The sequence below is a fragment of the Phyllostomus hastatus genome, unplaced genomic scaffold (genome assembly GCF_019186645.2).
Source record: "Phyllostomus hastatus isolate PE091 unplaced genomic scaffold, TTU_PhHast_1.1 phas_scaffold_78, whole genome shotgun sequence".
Classification (NCBI taxonomy): Eukaryota; Metazoa; Chordata; class Mammalia; order Chiroptera; family Phyllostomidae; genus Phyllostomus; species Phyllostomus hastatus.
In genome coordinates this window covers 98251818-98277756 of record NW_025334041.1, presented here as the reverse complement: position 1 = coordinate 98277756, position 25939 = coordinate 98251818, and the positions used below count along the sequence as shown (strand labels likewise).

The window sequence follows — 25939 nt, the reverse complement described above, 5'->3', positions numbered from 1 at the left end:
AAGGAGAATTTACATATAATTAGTACACCAGATTTTTTTTTCTATTTTTGAAATTCATTGGCTCTTGCTACTCAGACAAAAGGAAAGGACTTTTATTATTGTCCCCCTATCTCCACACTCAATTTTAGAGACAAAATGTTTTCTAATTGGAAAGATGGAGTGTTTTTTCACAATCCTTCTGGCCTTTCATCTAGTTAATCATTCCTGTGGCTGCTCCTGGACCTGTCCTGGCCTGTCCGTCATTCCCTCTCCCTGTCTCGTGCTGCTCTTCATCTTCAACAGCATGATTTCTTAAGAACTGATGGGAAAGAAAGCAATTAGTGCTGTACGCTTACCCAATCCACTCAAAAGTAATTTTCTATCAAATGTAATTGATTAACAATGACTAACATCTACCTAATTGATAACATTATCATGCCAGTTATCTTTCTGTTGGCACGATGCCACACTCTCCTTTCTGTCCTCTGTAATTGTAGGGGCTGGAAGCCTGGAACTCCGTTCCCCAGAATCTTTTACCACCCAGCCTCCAGACAAGTTTGGACAATGGGAGTCACTGGTGGGAGAAGAGAAGAAGCCATTCTTATCTAGTACCAGTGGTAGGGGTGTTTTGTGGCAGATTGGGCACTGGTGACATGGTGCCCCTTCTGTGAAGGTTCAGTTCCTGCAGTAATCTCCCGCAGCAAATGCAGCCGGAGGCTCCAGCCTAAAAGTGGTGGTAGCAGCTTCTCATCTCAGAGGAACATTCCTTCTTTTCTTGCCCTTTCAATACCTTTGTAACCATTTCCCAGAATTAAATCTCTTTCTGTTTAAACTATGACCAGTGATTTCTGTTTTCCTGACTGGACTGATTGGACTGACTACAGACCAAACTATTTCCTAAACTACCAGAGCTTTGGAAAATCCAGATGTTTCTAAGTGAAAATAGTGAAATGTTTCTCTGGAAGCTGCTCCCCACCCACAAACTGTTATCAGGTGTTTTATCCAGTTGTTAGCCCTGGGCACCCATGGCTCCACCCAAATGCAACGGATCATGGAGTTGAGTCCTGTTTCAGGGGTGTAAATGGGATGCCCAGGGGGTAGTTTGGATACCCTGAAATGTGGCTATGGGCATCAGTGAAAGTCCTTGACCTGTGGTAAATACAAATACTGTAGCTTAGCCTCTGGAATTTCTTTGAAAATTCATTGAGAATATTTAGTAATTTGCAAATGGGGAAGGAAGTAGTTCAGGCAATAGAAGGTTTAGGCATCTAACTGAAGGTGGAATGGTGGTTTAGGTACTGTCCTGCTTAGTTTTTCCTCTGACAAATGTGTCTAATAGGACTTTCTCAAAGTCTGTTTATGGGCTTTGTTTCACAGATCAGAGATTTGTGGGATGGGAAAACCCACAGGAAACGGTGTTAGATAAGAGTAGCTTTCCTGTGGGAGGTTAAGGTCACAGTGCAGAGTATTTCTGTGGGTGTCACCATCTCTGGGCTCCTCAAAATCTCCAATTTAGTACCATGTGTTATATTTATCTGGGTGAGTCCTTACTTAATGTCTATCTCCCCTTGAGGTGTGTTTTTGCTCATCACTATACCTTCAGGGCAGAAGAAAGTGCTACATATATTCATTCAGTCCTTCATTCATGCCAATTTTATTGCTCATATACCAATATAACAATAACCTCTTGTAAGCTTTAGAAGTTTATGGCAACAAATTTTCAACACTCTTTTTTTTTAGGGGGGAGCATTTCAGTTTTATTTATTTATTTTTAGAAAGAATTAGTGATATTTAATTAACTCTATATGGGAATTACTTTAATAAATCAAAAATTTAAATAATACTATGAGGACAAATAGACATAAGCCAAAACCATTTATTGCGTACCTACTATTTCTGAGACACTGCTAAACAGAGAACTTAAATTACCCAGTCTCTTAGCTTCCTTCCATCTCTAAATATCTTTGTTTTTAATCTGTCTACTCATTTAAAAAATATCATAGAAAACATATCTTAATAGCTGTCAGTTTCCTGTTATATCCTTGTGTTTCTCTTTATTTATTTATTTTAAATGTTTTTCAATGATAGTTTACATTCAATATTATTTTATACTAGTTTCAAGTGTATAGCATATAATACTCTTAAGGTGATTTTTCCTCTAACAAAATTTTCCCCTTACATTCGTGAATGTCTAAACAGACATTGCTGTTTCTAAACTGATTTTCAGGTATTTTGGGCTGTGACTTGCCTACGTTACCCTAACTCTGCTGGCACATGTTCTTTCTCTCTATGCGACAGCCCAGTGCTCTCAACACCAGTGCATCTCAAACTTAAATGAACATAATATGTATGAAATGAGTAGGTATTACTTTTTATTACAAAAATAGATAACAAAAACAACTTCAATTTTTGGGAGAGGAATATAGAATACTTTTAAAGAGCTTAGTAAGATGCTTGGAAATAAGGTAAATATATAAAATTGAAACAACATTTATATGTACCAACAATACTTAGGTTGAAATACATAGTTCAAAAGGAATCTTAATTTACAATAGTATCAGATAGGAATATATGTTAATGAAAGTTAATGGAAACTATATTGCCAGTTTGAAGAAAACTAGAATATTTTCCTGAAAGATACTGAGTGTAAGAAAAGTGGTACTATATTTTGGAAGATTAATATTTAAATAATGTCATTCTCCCACTACTTAATTAATATACTTAAAGCAGGTAGGCAAAATTCCAATAAAAATACTTCAGAAGAACTTGACAAAGTAATTTTGAAATTTATCTGAAAGGATAAACAGGTAAGAATAGGCAATATCCTTAGCCATAGTAAAAAAAATGATCTTATGTTACATTAATTTTTAAAATGAGGTAATCATACAAAAATAAAAGACTGTTTATTATTCCTTGAGTTCACATTATTACGTTGTTAGCAAAATATTTTCCTAAGAAACAATGAAAACTTGAACTGTGGGTTGGTGGGGACCAAGAGACAGTAAGATTATGTTTGATCAAGATTCTAAACTAATCTTCTTAGTTACTGATCTATGGGAAGTGTAGTGTCTTGTTTCTACTCCTTCCTGAGGAGTTTGTGAGTCACCTCTGTCACTTCTCTTAGAATGGCCTCCACCACCAGACACAGCATCTTTATAGAGGCTTGAGTTCTTTTAAGTATCCAGCAAGTCCAATATTTCAATGTTTTCAATATCTGAATTCTAGTCACAGGTAATTTCATTTAAATTATTTTTTTTTCAGAATTTAAGCAGCTACCATTATTTGCAACTACTGAAGATTATGACTTGAATGGTTAATTATTTTATGAAATGATGAAGCTTTAGCTTCAAATGAATGATTATTCCAACCTCTGTAAAAAAAAGTATTTTGAAATTGTTAATTAAAAAATTATCACTGAAATTATTACTTGATCCTATTAGGCTATTTGAAACCATAAAACTTTTCAAGTATACATTGCTTCTACAGAAATACAAGAAGCAACACATGCCATATTATTGCAATAGAACCTCCAAATCTTAAAATTTTAAGAATAATGGAGCTGAATGTGGTAACTACATGTAAAACTGGTGCATACTGAAATGTATATTTTTAGCAAGTTTAAAGTGCAATTACAGTAATGGATTCAGTAAAATGGCTTCATCTTTGAAAAACAGTTCAATGATATAGCTGCAATTTCCATACCAAAGTGCCAGTTCTATTCTTATAAATTCTCATTATAATTTTTTTATAAACTCTTCTCAATCATTTTTTACCCATGACTATTTTATTGATATAATTATCCATCATTATGCATGGTAAAATGTTCATGTCCAATAATTGAACCAAATTACTTCTTTTTAAAGGAACTAACAGAAATTCAGTAGATTTGGATGCAAAATTACAAAGACACCTAATGGCAACTAAGAGCATGTAAATAAAAAGAAACAGCAAAAAGAGTAAAACACCAATGACAGGAAAAACAGATCCTTCTCAGAATGGCAAGAGAAGACAGTTCAGACAGGAGGTAAGTATGAAACCAAGTTTTAAAAATGCAAGTATAAATAATTGGGAGAATTGAGCAGAGACTAATACTGATTATCAGTTGACAAAACATGGGCAAGTAAAATTTATTTATGTGTAATAAGGAAATGTTTAGTGGTGAATGCATTCTAGCTTTTTAGTGTATCCATACTGATTCAATTTCACACTTCAAAGCTGTGCTGTCCAATATGATAGCCACTAGCCACACATGGCTACTTAAAATTAAATTAATTAAAATTAAATAAAATAAAAATTCAGTCCCTCATCTGTACTAGCCACATTCCAAGTCCCCAGAGCCACAGTGGGCCCAGGGACACACTGGACACATAGAACCAGGACATTTCCATCACAGTAGAAAGTTCTGTTGAACAGTGCTGTGGTCCATCATTAAGAGAAGAGTCATAATGAAGGTTTATCAATATTATTCATCTGGAAGTTTAGCACAACTATATTTTTATTATCCAAGTTATGAGTTATTTCTAGAGACAAGATATACAGCTAGATAAAATGGGGGTCAAATTCTTTATTGCTTCCCTCTCCCACAAAGGCTTCCTTCGAATATTATTATCTACCAGCACCTAAGAAATACAATGGTTTATTATGAAAAATATACAGGAAGCAACTTTTGACCTGGTATAACATTTCAGATGCTTAATCCCTAGGCATAATTTTATTCTCTCTATGACTGAGTTAGACAGTTGAGTAAAATAAGAGATTTTGTTTGCTTTATGTAGTAGTATAACCCATAGCATACCCAAACAAAGATAATCTTTTATAATGGGTTTGGCAGGCATTCCTTTAACAAGCTGCTGTAAAAAAAATAACCTTTATTATAGTTCTTTAAGGTTTTGAATTATAAAACATCTCTACCATAATATAAGCATTTATTTATTGTAATTAAATTTTTTAAAAATAGTATTCTTTTTGGAACTGCCTTTGGAAAATAATATTAAATAGATAAAAATCAGTACATGTTTATTTTGGAACATAAAACAGAGAATGATTGGATGCTACCCAATTCTTCTATGAGCTAAATATAGCTCTGACACTATAATCTAATAAAGATGCGACACACCAAAAAATTTTATAGACAAACTTTACTTATGAATATTAGACACAAAGCAAATAAATGCTAGAAAACCTCATTCAAAATACATTAAAACTGCCCTGGCTGGTGTGGCTCAGTGGATTGAGCACTGTGAACCAAAGGGTTGCTGGTTTGATTCCCAGTCAGGGCACATGCCTGGGTTTCGGGCCAGATCCCCAGGTAGGGGTGTGGGAGAGGCAACCACACATTGATTTTTCTCTCCCTCTCTTTCTCCCTCCCTTCCCTTCTCTCTAAAAATAAATAAAATCTTTAAAAAACTACATTAAAACTTTAACTCATTGAGGTCAAGAAGAATTTACCTCAGACCAGAAAACTAGTAATATAAGGAAATTTATTAATAAAATAATAATATCAATGGACTAAATAAGAAAAATCATACGATCCTCTCAGAAGATACTGAAAGGCTACCAGATACAATTCAACACCCATTTATACTCTTAATAAAAACGTATTACTATGTAACATTAGAAAAAACATGATGAGCATCTATTTCAAATAAAAAAACAATTATACATAGTAAAGATATATTATTTATCATTATTTTATATTTGTATGTCATTTTAGCCATACAACATATTACATTACTTCAATGTAATGAAGTATGAAACAGAAATGAGAGAAATAAACAGTGGAAAGGCAAACACAAGAATCTTATGATATTTTTCAGAGATTCTGGCCAAGATGGATGCATAGGTAGAAACGGTTTGCTTCTTCGCACAACCAAAAGAAGGGTAACAACTAATTTAAAAACAATAAACAATTAGAACTGCCATAAAATGAAATTGCATGGAACTCTGACAACCAAGGACTTAAAGAAACATTCACCCATTCCGGTAGGAGGGGTGGAGATGGGCAGCTGGGTGAAGAGGACTGGCAAGGTGGCAGGTCACGTGGGCAAGGCGGGGCTGCCTGACCAGGAAACTGAAGACTCAAAACCTCTAGCTGTAAAATACTGTGGGAGCTACAAAAGTAGGAGAAACTCCCAGTCTCACAGGAGAGTTCATTGGAAAGTAGGGCGAGAGCAGAACAAGCGAACATCATTGTTCCCACTCTGACCCATCCCCCACAGACAGTGCCACAACACAGCACCAAGTGGGTTGCCCCGACCTGGCAAACACCTAAGGCTCTACTGTGCTACAATATAACAGGTGAACTGAGACAAAGAAATATGGTTCAAAGGAAGAAACAGAAAAAAACTCTAGAAAAAGAACTAAGCAATGAGGAGATAGACAACCTATCTGATGCAGAGTTTGAAACACTGGTAATCAGGATGCTCACAGAAATGATTGAGCTCAGTCACAAAATGAAGGAAGAAATGAAGGCTACACAAAGTGAAATAAAAGAAAATATACAGGGAACCAACAGTGAAGGGAAGGAAACTGGGACTCAAATCAATGGTTTGGACCAGAAGGAAGAAATAAGCATTCAACCAGAACAGAATGAAGAAACAAGAATGCAGATAAATGAGGAGAGGCTTAGGAACCTCTGGGACAACTTTAAGTACTCCAACATCTGAATCATAGGGGTGCAGTAAGAGGAGGAAGAGCAAGAAATTGAAAACCTATTTATAAGAACAAATAATGAAGGAAAACTCCCCCAATTGGGCAAAGAAAATAGACTTTCAAGAAATCCAGGAAGCCCAGAGAGTTCCAAGGAAATTGGACCCAAGGAGGAGCACACCAAGGCACATCATAATTACATTAGACAAGATTAAAGAGAAGAAGAGAATCTTAAAAGCAGCAAGAGGAAAGGAGACAGTTACCTACAAATGAATTCCCATAAGACTGTCAGCTGATTTTTCAAAAGAAAACTTGCAGGTGAGAAGGGGCTGGAAAGAAGTATTTGAAGTCATGAAAGTTAAGGACATACATCCAAGATTACTCTATCCAGCAAAGCTACCATTTAGAATGGAAGGGCAGATGAAGTGCTTCCCAGAAAAGGTAAATTTCCTCATCACCAAGTCCTTATTATATGAAGTGTTAAAGGAACTTATCTAAGAAAAAGAAAAAGATCAAAACTATGAACAGTAAAATGACAACAAACTCATAATTATCAACAACTGAACCTAAAAAAAAACTAAGCAAACAAGTAGAACAGGAACAAAATCAGAGAAATTGAGGATCACATAGAGAGTTATCAGTGTGGAGGGAGAGGGGGAGAATGGGGAGGAAAGCACTGGGAATAAGAAGCATAATTGGTAAGCATAAAATAGACAGGGGGGAGAATAGTATAGGAAATGGAGAAGCCAAAGAACTTACATATAGGACCCATGGACATGAACTAAGAGGGGTAATGCTAGAGGGAGAGGGTGGGGATAAAGGGGAAAAAATGGGACAACAGTTAAAGTATAATCAATAAAATATGCTTAAAAAGAATCTTATGATATTTTTCAGATTATATCATTGCATTGCAAGAAAATTAAAAAGAATCCATAGTTATTTCTTAATAAAAGAATACAGGGATTAAATATTAATTGCAAAAGTCAATATATGTCTGTAAAATCATCAAAAACCAGTTTGAAAATATATAAAATAAACCCATTCCCAAGTAAAATTCTTAATGAGTGACGTCTATGATCACTATAATGAAAAGTGGAATTCTTACTGAGAGATCTAAATGGAGACAAGTAAATGGGGGAAACATCATCTTCTTTAGTAGAAAAAATAAATATATTAAGGATCTTTATTTTTTGAAATTAACTTACAGGCTTGATGCAATTCTAATTAAAACATTTTTTGGAAGCCTTAAGAATAATAAATTCATAGGAAAAACCCCAAAATATAAAAGATATTTCATTAGATTATAAACTACATTACTATTAGGTAATCAAATATATTACTGTGGTTTAAAACAATACCTTTGACTAACAACCCCTTCTCAGTCTCCCTTCCTCCCAGCCCCCAATACTAATAGGAAATCAAGTTCCCTAAGACATCTATCTGGTCTATGATGAAGCTGGGGCTTTTTCCTTTCTTTTCCTTTTTCTTTTTTAAAACCTGTGGTCTGCCATCTGGTGACCTGAATCAGCAACTACATTTTTACTGCTATAAGACATGTGGGGTTGGCTGTTGTTGCTACTTTAGTTTACAGTTTTCTGGTTAGCCAAGGCATTAGAGGTGAATGCCTGGGTCAAAGGGCATTAAATAGCATCTTCCTTAAAATCACTCCTATAAAAAATGACATGATGTCTGGGTTTCACGAAAATGTTGATAATTGTTGAAGCATGGTGCTTCTTTTGTGTATATTTGCAAATTTGTATAGTAAAAAGTTAAACCTAGAAACAAAACAAAAATCATTGTTCTCACAATTATAAGTGATCAATTATTTTAAGAAAGAATTCTCAATCTCATTAAAAATTAATATAGGCATATTAAAATGATTAAATATTTTTACCTTTCAGATGACAAAAAGCATTAAAACACTAATAGCTCTTAGTGCTGAAAACTTAGTGCTTAGGTATGAAAAAATAAACACATAATCTTTTGGTGACAGTATCAATTGGTACTGCCTTTGGAGGGCAATTTGGTAACACAGATGGATAATTTTATAATTCCCAAAATGTTTCATATCCTTACACCCAGAATTCTGCTTCTCTTTTATGAAACTACTCCACCAAGAATACAAAAATACATGTACACTGATGCTTATTGTAGCACTGTTTATAAGAGCAAAATATTGGAAATGATCATGAATAAGATATTAAGTAAAGGTATGTCTATATAATGAAGTACAACAGATGAATTTAAAAGAACAATTTTTGTGTTAATATTGAAAGATATTCCTGGAAAATGAGGTAAAAACAAATTGTGTAAAAGGGAATGTCTTCATTATCATTAAAGAAGATATTATATGCTAATATGTGCATTTAAAATAATCTGGAGGCCAATAACCACACAATTATAGTGGTTTTCTTTAGTTCATAATAAAAATCAATTTTCAGTTTCTTAATCATGTAGTTCTATGATGTTTGAGTTTCTCACAATGTACATATATTACTTTTCCAAAAAAAGCAATAAATTTAAAAAAAATTTTAGAAGAATTTATTTATTTATTTTTGGAGAGGGAAGGGAGGGAGAAAGAGAGAAAGAGAGAGGAACATCAATGTGCGGTTTCTGGGGGTCATGGCCTGCAACCCAGGCATGTACCCTGACTGGGAATTGAAGCTGTGACACTTTGGTTCACAGCCCGCACTGAATCCACTGAGCTATGCCAGCCAGGTTAAAATTTTAAAGTAAATAAATTTAAGAGTGTTTCCTAGCAATCCTTAAAAAAATGTCCCAGTATTAAGCCCAATTCCCTACTGCCTCCCACCTCAGAACAGTTCCCAGTTGGGATGCTTCCATCTCTTCTGAAGGTGGAGGAGGCTTTTTTCATCCTCTTTTGTTTGAGAGTCTTGATCTCAGTGTCCTGAACTTCAAATACAAATCTCAAAATTTTCTGAATTATTTCTCCCAGAATATTCTAAGAGGAACTGGAGAAAATAGATACTCACTGGCTTTTTTACTCTGCCAGAAACCCACACTATCAAGTTCACCAAGTCCAAACTAGTGGCCTCCACAGCAGGTGTTCAAGATGATTCATTGGCACTCAGGGAACAAGCATTTAGAATTTCAACCTAAATATTTTTATCTCATTTTCATTAATTTCCATTTTTGAGTTTTGTTTTTTACTTGTATATTACACAACTTTTATATTCAGTTATGGATATGTACATGTATGTAGTTCATTAGTAAATGTATATTCACCTATTAAGAAAATATTCAGAAGTCTTTTATAATGAAGTACCGGTTCAAAAACATTTTAGAAGCCATTAATCTAGACAACAGCTGCTTTTAAGAGAACTAAAAGCAGATCTAAGGCGCATATAAACATGTTCTACACATTAGTCATCCTCCCCAAAGTCACCAATATAGTAGTTAAAAGGAAAAAACCCAGGAGAATAGGTGAGAAAACATAATAAAAGACAAATGCAAAAGTCACCTTAGTAGGCAGTAAAAGTTGGAAGGAAAGAAGAAAGTAAAACAGAAAAATTTTCTCCACATGCACACATAAAACAATGAAAAATAATTATAAAAATAATGAATAAAGAGAGGGAGGTAAAAATAAAAAGAAACAATAAATCACAAAAAAACACTGAACATTTAGTGATGAAATGAGTAAGCAAACTGCCACACAGTTGGAATTGAGAATGCACCTTATCCGGAGCTCTCTATTTCAGCGATTGGCATAGTGCTTCGCACATAGTAAGCACTCAATGAATAAAGGAAGGATTTTAAGCATTGCCATTTTACACCAGATGAATGTATTTAGCCATGATTTGAAAGGACACTGTATTTTTATTATTTCTTTGTTAATAAATCAAGCTGCTCAATATTTTTTAAGTTATGAGGAATAGAAAACAAGACATTGAAAAGAGAATAGAAATTCTGTGATGCTATCTCTGCAAATGCAATAAAAATCTAAAAATTCATTGGAGAACTTGAAATATGCCAGGGAATTAAATATTTGCCAACCCATGGAAACCTCCTCCATTACTTTGTTATTATGTAAATCAAATAATCAAGTAAGAATATTTGCAAAGAACCTATAATTTAGAACTTCTACATAGTTTCATTATAGCCAGAATAAAAGCAATTTATAGGATTAAAGCAGTGACCTTTTTTCTCTCTTTATTTCTCTCTTTATTTTCTCTCCAAAGCTCATTTTGGAGTAGCAATTAGGTAGTTCATTGCTAATATTTTACATGCTCTATAAATTACATATGAAAATGACACTCCTATTGCATTGGTATTTTTAGGCCTATTGCTAATAATAACTGTAAGCTATCTGATGTAGAATGCAAGTGAGTTTTGTTAAGATTAAAAAAAAATCTGCTCTGCCACACCTTTGCTCTCTTCCCCAGGGCTATAAATGAGAAATGGATTATTTTTAGGTAATTATGAGGCATTATGTACTGAGATCATCATTCACATATTCATAAAGTATTCATTGTGCATCTCTTTGTGCCAAACATTGTGTCGGCCTTTTAAATGCATTTGTGAAATTTAACACTCTGCTTCCTTAGCAGAGTCTGTGAAGAACTCATAGTCATTTCTCTAGCCTTCCCTGGTTAAATTAACAATCTCCAAAGTGTCAGAGATTATTTGTGCATGTGTATGGATATGTTGACTCATGGATGTAACACAGTAACACGAAAGAATTACTTAGCATTTAACCATGATTATTGCAGAACGTAAAATAGTTTCTCTTTAAAAAACTACACAGGTACAAATGTCTTTAAAAACTGCATACTGTGTGATTTAGCAAGGCTACTTTTAGGAAGGATAAAGATCAGGTGCAAAGATTTAGTTACAAGCATGCTTACTGTAGGACTATTTTTAAAATAGTACCAAAAACATTCTAGATCAATATAGGCTTATTTACATAAATTGTGTTATGTTCATACAATAGAAAAGTAGGTGCTCTATAGACTGAATGGTTTGTGTGCTCCTAAACCTTAACCTCCAATGTGGTGGTATTAGGAAGTGGGACCTTTGGTAAGTGATTAAATCATGAGAATTCAGGGAGCCCTCATAAGTGGAATTAATGCCCTTATAAAAGAGACCCTGAATAGCTCTCTTAATCTTTCCACCTCCGAGGACACAGAGAGAAGATGGCCATCTATGAACCAGGAAGCCAGCTCTCACTAGACACTAAATCTGCTGACTCCTTGGTCTTAAGTTTCCCAGCCTTCAGAGCAGTGAAAAATAAATTTCTGTTGTTTATAAACCACCTGTCTAGGATGTTCTGTCATAGCAGCCTGAGCTAAGGTACTAGGTAACATTAAAAAAGATCATGTAGAGTCCTGGCTGGTATGGCTCAGTGGATTGAGTGCTGGACTGCAAACCAAAGGATCACTGGTTACATTCCCAGTCAGGGCACATGCCTGGGTTGTGGGTCAGGTCTCCAGTAGGGGGCATGTGAGAGGTAACCACACACTGATGTTTCTCTCCTTCTCTTTTCCTCTCCCTTCCTATCACTAAACATAATAAAATCTTTAAAAAAAAAGATCATGTAGATATGTTTTGATTGGCATGGAAAAATTTCTGTGATGTATTATAAAGTGAAAATGGGGAGTTATCTTGTTGCTTAAGTATCAAATACAGGGGGCTGCAAGCCCTGACTTTGCTCTGACATTGGGCAAGAAACTTGACGTCATACAGTCTATTTTCTCATCTGTAATGGGCTGAATTATGTCCCTCAAATTCATATGTCAAAGTCCTAACCCTTAGCACCTGAATTTGACTGTATTTGGAGACAGGGCCTTTAAGAGGTAATGAAGTTAAAATGAAGCCTTTAAAGTAGGTCCAAATCCAATATGAATATGTAGGGAAGGAAAAAGAAAATAATTTCCTCTCTTCTCTTAGGTTTAGTAGCTAGGGCCTGTGAATTAAACTGACAAAAAACAAATGAACAGGAGAGAAGGAATATAATTTTATTAATATTTCAAATTTTATGCGTATGAGAGCTTCACAAAAAAAGAAGTGAAAAAGTCAAGAGTAGACAGACAGGGCTTACATACTATTTTAACAAAGGGTGATAAATGGTGAAGAAGTGACTGGCAAAGGAAAGGGGATTTGTTTGGGTTTTTAATTGTGCAAGAGTGACTAGGAAGTACATGGGGTGGGTTAAGATATTTTTTAATGGAAGATAAAGATTATTTTAGTAAGGTCTATTAATGCAGACTCGTCTCAGCACTGTCTCCTCATCTCTAGAGATAAGAGTACCGTCCTTTCCTCTCCTCTTCCTGGTATAGGGGCTGTACCTTCTTCATGGGAAATTTATGCCCTGCTTTCATGCACATAGCGGAGAGCTAATCTGTGCCTGCTGTCTTTCAGTTTCCTTCAGCCCTAAACAATCAATGTGCTGAAGTGGTATATATAGGGGTGTCATATTCTGATCCACTTCAACTGACGTTCTTCTACAAAGAAATTTGAATACGGAGGGGTAAAGAGGGAAAACCAAGTGGCCACAAGATGTGAGCAAGAAAGTAGCATCGAGAAGCCAAGGATAGAGACCTTAGGAAAAATCGACCCTGCTGACATGGTGATCTTAGACTTCTCTGTCTCCAGAACTGTGAGAAAATAAAATTCTGTTGTTTAAGCTACCCAGTGTGTGGTGCTTTGTTACAGCAGTCCTAGCAAACTAATATGCCATTTATAAGATGAGGAAAAAATATTTTTAAAGGTTTTTGAAATTTATTTTTAGAGAGCGGGGAGTGAGGGAGAAAGAGAAGGAGAGATACATCAACGTGCGAGTTGCCTCTTGCATGCCCTCAACTGGGCGCCTGGCCTGCAACCCAGGCACCAGCCCTGGCAGGAGTCAAACCCATGTTCTTTGGTTTACAGGATAACACTCCAACCATCTGAGCCACACCAGCCAGAGCAAGACTGCATTTCTTAACCCTTTAGTAAGGCCACACAGGAGATGTGGAGAAGCAGGAGATTTCAGTAGAACTGTGAAATGAGAGATACAAAATAAAGAGAATGGCTTCTTATAACCATACTGCAAATTGCTTAAAAAAATTTCATCTAGATTACATAATATGTATTGAGCATTTACTAACTACCAAGCATGGCCCCAAGTACTTTCTATATGTGTTCTCTAATTAAATATCTTATATGTATGTGTATGCATGTAGTTATATGTCATGTATGTGTCTATGTTATCTATTTTAGTCTCTTCTGTTACAACATGTATCTTCAATATGAAAATTTGTTCATATGTAGTAGATAAAAAGCAATACAATTGCCAAAATGAGAAGTCATGATTTTTCAAGAGATGACTATGTTTGCATTGTGACAAAACATAACACTACCTGACTGAACAAAGTGTCCTGTAATAAAATATCTAACACCCACCCACCACCCACATCTTCTTACTCTTACTCCAGTGTACACATGCATCGCCCTACCAGAGTGTGCGCTGTTCTTTTGAGTTTCTGTTTGTTTCATGATGAGCATATTGAATACATTATATTAAACCTGTATAAGCATCCTGATTATAAGAATCCAAAGTAGTGAATAAAAAAGAAAAGCTTTACATTTTAAGGGGAAAATTGAAATAATACAATGTTTTGAAATAAATGAGAGAAGTTACAGGCCTGAGGGAATCTACATTGCTTAGATTAAGGAACAAGGAGGAGAAAATAAACTAAAGAAGAGCTTGTGCTTCCCAGTTATCATCTGCTGTCTAGTGCAATCGGGAAGCGCTTTGAAGAGATCAAGATGAAGACTGTAATGCCAAGTGATGTCCAGTGCAGTTGAATAGCACTTTGTGGCCTCTAGGCTCATTAGAAACCATACAAACAACTTCTTTACGAAAAGAGGGAATTATCAGAACAAAAGTGGGATTTCTATTTTAGGCTGGCTTAGGAAACAGAAAAACAGAACAATAAACCAGAGTAATCCAACTCTGGTAACAAAATATTTTGCCCTAAGGATGATGATGTCCTTCTTTCATTTTACCTCTTTGTAGTAATTGAAAAACCACAGCACTTTACCACACTGATTTTCAGCAAATGGTGTCTGGACAACGGCTATCCACTATGGAAAATAATTAATGCATTACCTCCCATGTAAAGTAGACATGGAAAATATAAAACTGCTATATGGCAAAAGACATAATGAACTAAAAGATAAATGACAAAACATGCTAGTGTAACTTGTGACAAAGAGTTAGAATTCTTATATAATGTGTAATAAACTCTTACAAATCAGTAAGAAAAAATAAAGACCATCTCAGTAAGAAATGGTCAAAGGATATGAAAAGATAACACAGGAAGAAACATAAAGGCTAATGAGCATGAACCAGTACTCAAATTTAAAAATACAAATTAAAATTTTGCATCATTTTTAACCTAGTAGATTGGCAAAAGCATTTTTCAAAAAATTTTTAAAAATAACTTCAGTTTTTCTTTTTGGAATGAATTTATTCAAAGGAAATGAGACGGGTTCAAAAATATATGTGCAAGGATGTTCATTAAAGAATTGTTTTTCTTTTAAAGATTTTATTTATTTTTAAAGAGAGGGGAAGGGAGGGAGAAGGAGAGGGAGAGAAACATCAATATGTGGTTGCCTTTTGCTCACCCCTGACTGGGGGACCTGGCCCTCAACCCACGCATGTGCCCTAGACTGGGAATCCAACCAGCAACCCTTTGGTTCGCAGGCCAGGACTAAATCCATTGAGCCACACCAGCCAGGGCTACATAATTGTTTATAAGTTTAAAAAATTGAAGTAATTTCATCTAGTAATTGATCATTAGTAAAATAAATCAAGGTATATATATATTTTTTCACTTAGCAATTCTGGAGAACATACCCCTTGGAATAGTCAATAAAACCAACGTTTCTTAAAGCCACAAAGATGTTTATTTCAGCAGTTTGTAGAGGGTAAAAATGGTACAGTACACCCACATCAGGGAGGGAGAAACTGCACACTAATGATCACATTTATGCATCCACATAAGATATTATGTGTATACACTAACGAAATAAAAATTAAATGGTAGTTTACAGAATACTATGCAGCTGTAAAAAAGGAAGTTATATATTTTTATATGAAACAATGGCCATATATTAACAGTAAAAAGTTTTGTAACTGTATATGTATGTCCCGATTTATGTAAATATATAAAGTTGTTTGGAGATATTCTGAGACAAGCACTTGGACCATAGATACCCATCTATAGTTGATTTAATGTTATTTGACCTAAATTTGGTTACATAAACACTTAAATGAATAACTTTGATTTTGCCTTTGAAAAGGTCCTAATTCTAATTTTTTTCTCCTACCTATGCATGAAAAGTTAAAGGCCATGTGGGTACAAAAGCTAAAGCCTGCAGAGCCAATCACCAAGTCTTACAGAGCTATTTTGCTCAACTTTGTATTTTCGCTTTTAGGCAAGCAGGTTTGCAAGTGGTTCGCTCTTAGTTGGGTTCAAAGCCTTTCAAGCCCTTTCAACTGGAGGCTGGGGCCCTGCAGGACGCCCACTGTACCATTTCCAAGCCTTGGCTCCCACGCACTTTTCTGAAAAGGGAGAGTGTATAATGCGGCTCAGCAACTCCGGACCAATGGGCAGAAGACTATCTCTTGATTCACTGTTCTCTTCTAGCCAATAGGAAACGTTCTTCAAATGCCCCTCTCTAAAATGCGCAGGCTCCGCAGAAGCAGGCTCCACTTCCGGGCAGCTGCCTGGAGCGCAGCAGTTGCCATAGCGACCATTTTACGTTAACTAGTTTGTAGCTTTCACACACAGCGACCCGTGGGGGCAGCTCCTCACCAATTCCTTCCAGGCTCCCTGCGGCGGAAAGGCCTTAGGTGGCTGCCGGGGTCTGGCCCAAGGTTCCGCGGCACTCCACGGGGTCCGAATGGCTGCGGAAGAGGAGGAAGAGGTAGAATGGGTGATGGAGAGCATTGCGGGGTTCCTGCGAGGTCCAGACTGGTCCATCCCCATCTTGGACTTTGTGGAGCAGAAATGTGAAGGTAACAACCAGAACCCGAACTGACAGTTCTTTCTCGATTCTTTCACACCAGCAGCCGTCAGGGCGGTGGTCTCCACAAACCATCTCCATCTCTTCGGTCTCCACTTTGTCCGCCAGGTTTAGAGCTGTGTTTGTGGAGGTCTTGCTGTCACTACGCCAGTGTTTTCTTTGCCAGTACTGGAAATGGGCACCGAGACTCCCCTCTCTCTGGGCCCAAGTACACATCCGAAAAACAGTAGACTTGAAGCCCATGTTTGGTCTCTCCCCCGATCCTGCACGTTTCTGCTCTGGGCAGGTGCACTGTTTGCATGGGCTTCTTCAACAACTTCCCAGTGACGTGAGGGGAGAAGGGTCAGTTTGTCTCTGAGTTCCGTCAGATCCCGCAGGTTAGAACAGCTGACAGCAGAGAGGGCATGTGAACAACACTGCAGGCCCAGAACCGGCGATCCCAATGGTCTGTATTCAGTTTACTGAGCTTTGACTCTCGGCTATACCAAGAATGGGTGCTGGTGGTGGGGGTATCTTCTAACAAATGAGGCACCTAAACGTGGCTTAATATTCCCTGTGAGGGAAGGTCATCACCATGTTCTGAACAGTTCGTTCACACTGGGAGTTTTGCATTCAGTCCTTGGAGACAAATTAGGAACCAGAAATAATGTCCTAGGAATGAGTGCCCAACTGTTACTGTGGTTGTTCAGTCGGGCAAGACTTTGATGGTAGTAATATCCATTAATCATTTGAACTTCTGCCTTATGCTGGAGAGATTAGACTTGTTTTGTAAGGTTCAGTGGGTAGAACTAGGGTCAGTGGGTACAAGCGACAGGAAACCAAATTTCTACAAAGTGCTTCATAACACAGTGCATCCCAGAGAAGTTAGCCTTCCTCAGAAAGTATTGAGCTCTCCGGGCAGTAGCAGTGTTTGAATGTATCTGACAGCAACTTAGTGGAACTGTTACAAAGGGGGAATTCAACTATCAAATGGTTGGTTATCCTGGGTGGAGGATTTAAGAATCCTTTCAGCTTTAAGATTCCATGAATGTGGTAGAGAGAAGTTTAGTTTGACCACTGAATCTTTTCATTACAATGATTGAAATTCAAATAATATTTACCATATGTTGTTTCTATGGGTAATTTTTAAAGAAATTAAAAATAATGTATATTTGTGCTCTTTTTAAGAATGTAAAATGTTATTATGAAACTCATGAAGCATGTGGAATTCTGACCTCCTTTATGAGAAAAAGAAATTCTGTCATCTCTTGATTCCATTTGCCCTACAGCGACTAAGTGCTGAACTGGAAAAAAATTCAAGCATTGTTCTTCTTTTTTTATCCCCAAGTATCTAAAGTGGCTGCATCTCAGTAATAATGCACCTGACTGGGTGATTATTATTATTTTTTTACACGGAAACAGTAATCCTCACCTTTATAAACATGTAATGTAGTAATTTGTTTTCAGAATTAACCAGAAACAGCTGCTGTGTTGCGTGTGTGCTCATTGTTATATAGAGCAGATGCCGAGGAAATGAAAGTAACATTCCAGTGACCCTTGAAATAACAGTCTTTACACTTCTGAGTTAATACTCTGACTTTGGGTTGTCAGTGTGCTATTCTCCACCTCGACTATTTTAAAGAATAATTTTGTACAACTCTGTGATATCAGCATTTATTTCAACAAACATTGATTGAGTGCCCTTGTGCTAGAAGCTGGGGATAGAAAAGATGAATAAAACAAAATCATTGTGCTTGAGAAATTTATAATTTAAGACAGGTAAATGGAATTTAAATATAAAATGGCAGGTGTTATAATAAAGGTAGGCACATGGTGCTACATTTTAGAGCAAGGTATCTAACCAGCCTAGGAGCTGGGGGAGTGGGTAGTAGATCATGAAGAATGTGCCACCTTCATGCCATCCTTCAATATCTTGAAGAATGGTTAGGACAAGGGGGGCCAGGTAAAGGCAAAAAGATCTAGGACTGGCTTGAATGGGGTTTGAAGTGTTGACTGTGTTATATATGGTGTTATTCCAGGCAATTGTATTGTTAAGAATGCAAAGATTGGGTATTGGAATAGTGGGAAAGAGACTTGGGATCCAATCTTGGAGGGTTTTGTCTGGCCGTCTAAGGATTTTGTACTGATTTCTAGGCAAAGAGCAGTCATTTAAGAGTTTTAAATAAAAAAATTACTGAAGTTAGTTTTGTATTTTTGAAAGATTGGGGGGTTTTAAAAAGTTTATTATTTGTAATTCTTGAATTTGTCCTATTTCTCTAATTAGATTGTTAGCTCCTTGAGGAAATATATATCTTTCTAATGCACATTGCTTCACACATATGATTCAGTAAACATTTATTCTGGTTTTATTTAACTTCAGTATTGATTTATATGTAGTAAAAATGGCCTAGTCACTTGCAATAAAATTTTCATCAGCAAAGGTCCAATACTATTAAATAATCTGGAGCCTATTGTAAAAGGAATTAATGTTTAAAACTATTAATAATCCATATGAAGAAATTGCTGCCTTATAGTATTGATTGAAAAATAGCAAATTAGTGTTTGTCTTACATATGAAGTAGGTTTTAAGTAGGAAGAATAACTTGTTTACAATTAACACTATACACACACAGGGGTGGGCAAAAGTAGGTTTACAGTTGTTCATATGGAAAATAATACAAGAATAAACTCTGTGTTTCATGCAAACTGTAAACTTTTGTCCACCCCTGTAGAGAATGTATGTATAAGTATTAATACATACTTATAAGTGTATATACAAGTATCTATTTGTAAGAGATAAGTAGACTTTTATTTATTTATATTTTTTTTAACATTTTATTTATTTATTTTTAGAGAGTCGGAGGGAGGGAGAAAGAGGGAGACAAACATTAGTGTGTGGTTGCCTCTGGCATGCCTCCTACTAGGGACTTGGTCCACAACCCAGGCATGTGCCCTGACTGGGAAATCGAACCAGCAAGTCTTTGGTTTGCAGGCCTGTGTTCAATCCACTGAGCTACAACAGCCAGGGATAGATGTGTATTAGCATTAATGAAATGATTTTTATGCAATATTTTTATCTTAAATTTAGTTTTTGATGATGAAGAAGAAAGTAAATTGACCTACACAGAGATTCACCAGGAATACAAAGAACTAGTGAGTATTTTTTCACTAATTTTTAAAGGTAATTAGAATAATGGTAATTTTAGCTCTTCTAAATTACAAAATGGATTTGTCCATTAAAATTCTTTAATTTAAAAAAATTCAGTCTACCCTAACAGTACTACTAGTTGCATCAGGCTCCAAGGTTTGTCTCAGCATCTCATCCTTATGACTTCTTATCTCTTATATTCTAGCATCTAAGGAATGGATTTGGGACAACTATATTAAAGGATCTTGCATCTAATGTTTAAATTTTATTCTTCTGCTGATGCATCCAGGGAAGTGTTAATTACCAACATAGTCAGGGTTGTCTTGTGATTTTAAAAAATCACTCTGGGTAGCAGAAGAGTTGTACCTTATCAAACTTCATAATTCTGATTTCAGTTATTTCTAGTAAAGGAAATAAAATTTCATTTGATTCTCTGCAAAAATTTTAACTTTTTGTTGTTTGCTTTTTTAATGAGAGATTATCACTGCCACATAGTATAAATTTATGTAGATTAATAATTATAAACAAGTGTTTGATTATATTTTTCTAAACTTACACTTAACATGAAAACTGTCATTTTGAATTCTTCTGTGTAAAGTATAAAAGTTAAACTTTCTCTTTTTAGGTTGAAAAGCTCTTAGAAAGTTACCTCAATGAAATTGGAATTAATGAAGATCAATTTCAAGAAGCATGCACTTCTTCTCTGGCAAAGACCCACACATCACAGGTTTTTGCTTCCGTGTTATTCCATAACATATATTGATAGTTTTGACAAAAACATTCACGGTTTCACTTAAATTTGCTATGTTTGATTGTCAAAATATAGTATTCTTGACATTGTACTAATTCATCATATTCGAGTTCTTTTTTATCACTACCTTGAAAAATGATAATTTGAGACATTAATGAACTGGTGAAAGTTCTTTAAAAAAGAACTTTCTGAACTCAGAACTATAGTAGATGATAGGGTTTATCCAAACCACTGTTTTATTTTTATAGATCTCCGAGAGTTTTGTAGGTGTCCCTTTTTCAATCTTAGCGAATCCACAGTACATGGCTCCTGGAGCTTCCTTCTCTTGGAACTACTTATGTTGTCTTATTAGTTCTGCCGTGCTGGGCTGAAGTAGATTAGAAATTGGTACTATTTTACTTCCATTTAGAAATGAGAAAACTAATGCACAATACACTAAGCAACTAATGCAAAGTCTATGGCTAAGTAAGTAGTAGAACCAGGATACCAGCCCAGGCCCCCCACTTGAGAGCCCCTTGCTCAGGCCGAGTACAGGGCTATGTTACTACTACCAAACAGCCTTCTTCTCAAAGAGTTGCTTTAGCTTTCCAGCATCTACCAAATAAACTATAATTCCTTAATGAGATGATAATGAGGACTATCTGTACGTGTCCAGAAATTGCATTTTTAGCCTTCTTCTCCTGCTATTGTTTTCGAACACAGTATGTACTACAGTCATTCCAGGCCACTTGCCCTTAAAAGCCTTTATTCACCTAGCTTTGCTTATGCTATTCCTTTACTCTGGAATGTTTGCCCCCCACCTCCCAAGCTCTTCTTCCTCATCAGGGCCTGGCTTAAATGTTACTTGTTAAATCAGCTTTCCTGATCCCTCTAGTCTGACTAGCATTCACTCTGCCTCAGTGGGCACTTACATTTTTGGTCCTCTACTTGATTTGGAGTTTCCTGTGTCTGCCTTACTAGATTATAAATCCTTTGAGCTGTTTTAGTATCTTCACATTCCCAGCATTTGGCACAGAATTGAGAACTTAGATCCTAGTAGGTAGTTCTTAATTATTGTTAGCTTATATTATTTTTTTATTGTGGCTCTTCTAAGAGCTTGCTTTGACTACTATTTAATCCAGCACTTCCTGCCATGGTTCTCTTTCCACAACTTTTGCTCATTGATCACCTCTAATTCTAGAAACAGAAAATCTTTAATATAACATGACATTTAAAGAAATAGTAAATGTTATTGGTATGCCCACACTAATGTAAGCAAACATGATTTTATTAGTTAATAATTCTATAAAATAAAAGTTGTTTTACAATTCACCAATAGTTTTTGTTCAATATGCACCATAGTTTTCGTTTAAGACATTTGCATTTGTTTTGATTTTTCTTGTTTTTCAGGAATATTTTCTGCTTTGGCTAATATTTGTCAGCCTCTTAATTAAGCTGTTGTGTGTGAGTCTGAATTACTTTGTGAATAAAGATCTTCACTGTAATATTAGACACACCCATCTTTTGATATTGTTTCAGAATAACTTTAAATTATTTGTGAATGAAGATGTCCAGAATTTTAAAATTTTGTTTTCAGATCAAGAATAACACATCTTTCTCTTTTGCTCTATTATACAACACTTTTTGATTTTGAATTATTTGGAATTGATTGGTACAAGGAGACAAGCCTTTTGACACAGACAGAGCTGGATGTGAATAATAGATCTTTCATTTATTAGCTGTAAGACCACAGACAAAAGTTGTTTTACAGTTTTCCCTTCTTATCTGTTCTGATTCTAAATTTCCACATCCATAAAACACGGATAGTATCTACTTTGAAAGGTTTTTGTGAAATTTAAGAGATAATGTTCATAAAGCATTTAGCATAATACCTGACATATATAAGGTCGTCTATAAATGGAAGTAACTCTCTTAATTATCAGTAGCTATTTTGGTGGTTGATTAGCACTGTGCTAATCAGGCCAGGGTCATGGGTTCAATCCCCATGTGGACTAGTTAACTTTATTCTCTTTTGGAGCAAACTCTACCACCAGATACTGAATAGCAACATGATCGAGTCAGCTAAGGCCTCACCATTACCAGAAAAACAGCTCAAAGAATATTGGTTATTGCTTTGCAGCAATTGCATCATCTTTATACGTAAGATCAGAATGCTAATTCCATTATGCCCATATCGGGTACCTAAGAATGAATTCAAGAAACCAATTCCTGGATGTAGGTCCTTGCCTTTCATGACTTGGAATACTTCTTTCCAGCCCCTTCTTTCCTGTAAGATCTCTTTTGAGAAATCAGCTGACAGTCTGATAGGAACTCCTTTGTAGGTAATTGTCTCCTTATCTCTTGCTGCTTCTAGAATTCTCTCCTTCATTTTAATCTTGGCTAATGTAATTATGATGTGCCTTGGTGTGTTCCTCCTTGGGTCCAACTTCTTTGGGAATCTCTGAGCTTCCTGGACTTCCTGGGACCTACATCTATGATTACTCTATTCAGCAGAGCTTTCATTTAGAATGGAAGGGCAGATAAAGTGCTTCTCGGATAAGGTCAAGTTAAAGGAGTTCATCATCACCAAGCCCTTATTATATGAAGTGTTAAAGGAGCTTATCTAAGAAAAAGAAGATAAAAAACATGTATAGTAAAATGACAGCAAACTCACAGTTAATAACAACCATACCCAAAACAAACAAAAGCAAACTAAGCAAACAACTAGAACAGGAACAGAACCACAGAAATGGAGATCACATGTAGGGTTAGCAACAGAGGAGTGGGAGGAGGAGAGAGTGGGGAAAAGGTACAGAGAATAAGTAGCATAAATGGTAGGTAGAAAATAGATAGGGGGAGGGCAAGAATAGTATGGGAAATGTAGAAGCTAAAGAACTTATGACACATGGACTTGAACTAAAGGTGGGGAATGTGGGTGGGAGAAGGTTTGCAGGGTGGAGGGGAATGAAGGGGGAAAATGGGACAACTGTAATAGCATAATCAATAAAATATATTAAAAAAAGAAGAAGAAGAAAAGAAACCAATTCCTTACCCTAGATAATTTAGGAAGTAATTTTTGTTTTGTTTTGGTTTGCCTGATTTGATTTTGATTTTAAACCAGTTGCCAGTTCCCATTATATTGTATTGCTAAAGCCAAAGGGAAAGATTCTTTTCACTCGGTTGGTCATCATTAGACCTAAAGCACATTCTTTGGATATTCTTTGTGTATTAAAGTCAGCAGGAGTAATAGGGGGTCTAATGATGTTAATGAGCCCTGATCGAGTAGTTCAGTTGGTTAGAGCACTGTCCTGATACACCAAGGTTGTGGGTTTGATCCCCATTCAGGGCACATGCAAGAATCAACCAATGAATGCATAAATAAGTGGAACAACAAATTGATGTTTACCTCTCTCCGTTCCTTTCTCTAAAATCAATAAATAAAAATTTAAAAACATGACCTTAATGAAATAAAGAACTCTACTTTAAAAAAAAAAAAAGAAAAAAAAAGACTTTGGGCCCTGGCTCATGTGGCTCAGTGGATTGAGTGCCAGACTGCAAACCAAAGGGTCACTAGTTCGATTCCCCATCAGGGCACATGCCTGGGTGGTGGGTCAGGTCCCCAGTAGGGAGTAAATGAGAGACAACCACACACTGATGTTTCTCTCCCTCTCTTTTTCCCTGTTTTCACCTCTGTCTAAACATAAATAAATAATCTTTAGGAAAAAAAAAAGACTTTGGAAGAACATGTTTTTATTATACAAGCCTGTCCAGAAAGTATCCATCCAGAGTCAGCTTCTCGCACCGTCAGTTGCTGATCTTTGTTGACTGCAGCCTGTACATGTTCAACATTCTCAGGTGTTCTGCTTATTGTAGGCCTTTCAGAATCACTTTCTGTTGAATCACTTTCAACAGATTCTCACACATCTTTGAAGCATCTGTGCCACACTTTGACTTGTGCTGCACGCATCTCCGAAAGCTTTCCGAGTCATTTGAACAGTTTCCATGGAGGAATGTTCAAGCTTAACACAAATTTTGATGCAGATTGGTTGCTCTGCTTGCTCAGTCATTTTGGATACCACACAGTACCCATGCTCACTCAGCATCTACTGCTCCCCCACTGACTAGTATAGTGAAGTTGTCATTGTTCACACATGCACATTCCAGTCCACTCTCCTTGGCTGCTAGGTTACATTGATGTCACACAAACCATTCTTGCTATATTAATAATGATGACTTTTTCCAGACAGACCTCATTGTATGTGTGGTTTCTTTAAAAATGCTTATGACTTACAATATTTTTCTCAATGATCCATAAAATTATGACAATATAATACTGAGATATTTATTATTTTACTAGTCTTCAGTTGAATTACTAATTCTGTGGTATTTTCTATTTGAAATAGCCAAAAGTGACTTCCTTCATTGCCTGTGACTGTTTTTTTTTTGGTGAGAAGAGAGCACATAATTGATTCTGATGTATTGCAAAAGCCAGAGACTTCTATATGGCAAACTATTTCTTGCTTTTGTTTTTTTTACTTCATTTGTTTTGACATTTGTAATGTAGACATTAATACCTTCAGAAACATCTGTAATAATAGTAATTTGGGAAAATTATGCTTTTCCCCCCAATAACTTGGATCATTGAAAGATTACATGTGTAGTGTAACTTTCATTTTCTAAAAATACACACAGGGTAATTAATAATATTTTGTGTGAGTGTTGGTAAGACTTTCAAAAATTAATAGAGTACTTTTTAGAGCAGTTTTAGGTTTACAAAAAAATGAGCAGATAGTAGATTCTTAATATCTTTCTTTAGTGTAACATACAAGGTCTGTCCTGAAAAAGTCCATCCATTGTTAATGTAATGGGTATGGTTTGTGCGACATTGATGTAACTTGGGAGCCAAGGAGAGTGGACTGGAATGTGCATGTGTAAACAATGATGACTTCACTGTACTAGTCTGTGGGGATGGTAGATGCTGTTGAGTAAACATGTGTACTGTGTGGCTGTCACATTCATAATGACTGAACAAGTAGAGGAACAAATCTGCATCAAAATTTGTGTTAAGCTTGAACATTCCTTTGCAGAAACTGTTCAGATGATTCAGAAGGCCACAGATAGGGGCAACTGGTGATTGGCAGCTTCATCACGACAACACTCCTGCACATGCATCATGTCTTGTGCAGAGTTTTTTGGTGAAAAATCAAACCACCCAGGTGACTGAGCCCCACTACAGCCCAGATTTGGTGCCCTGTGACTTCTGACTTTTCCCAAAACTAAAATCACCTTTGAAAGGGTGATGCGTGGGTCACCGGCCAGCAGTGATCTTGGAACGCTGCGGATGGCTCGTTGAAATGTGAGAAAACCATATACAGAGACAACCAGGTCCTGTGGGGAAATAGGGACAGCAGGGCCACTCCTCA

At 36.1% G+C, this 25939-nt stretch overlaps 1 protein-coding gene across 1 annotated transcript in view; it reads left to right on the top strand.

Moving 5' to 3' along the window:
- Positions 1-16338: 16338 nt before the first annotated feature.
- CFAP36 (cilia and flagella associated protein 36) overlaps positions 16339-25939 on the top strand; it is a 28185-nt gene continuing 18584 nt past the window's right edge. The window contains exons 1-3 of the mRNA XM_045827977.1: positions 16339-16651; positions 19727-19791; positions 20412-20513. Coding sequence (XP_045683933.1) covers positions 16537-16651; positions 19727-19791; positions 20412-20513 — 282 coding nt within the window. The 5' untranslated portion in view covers positions 16339-16536. The remainder of the gene's footprint in view (positions 16652-19726; positions 19792-20411; positions 20514-25939) is intronic.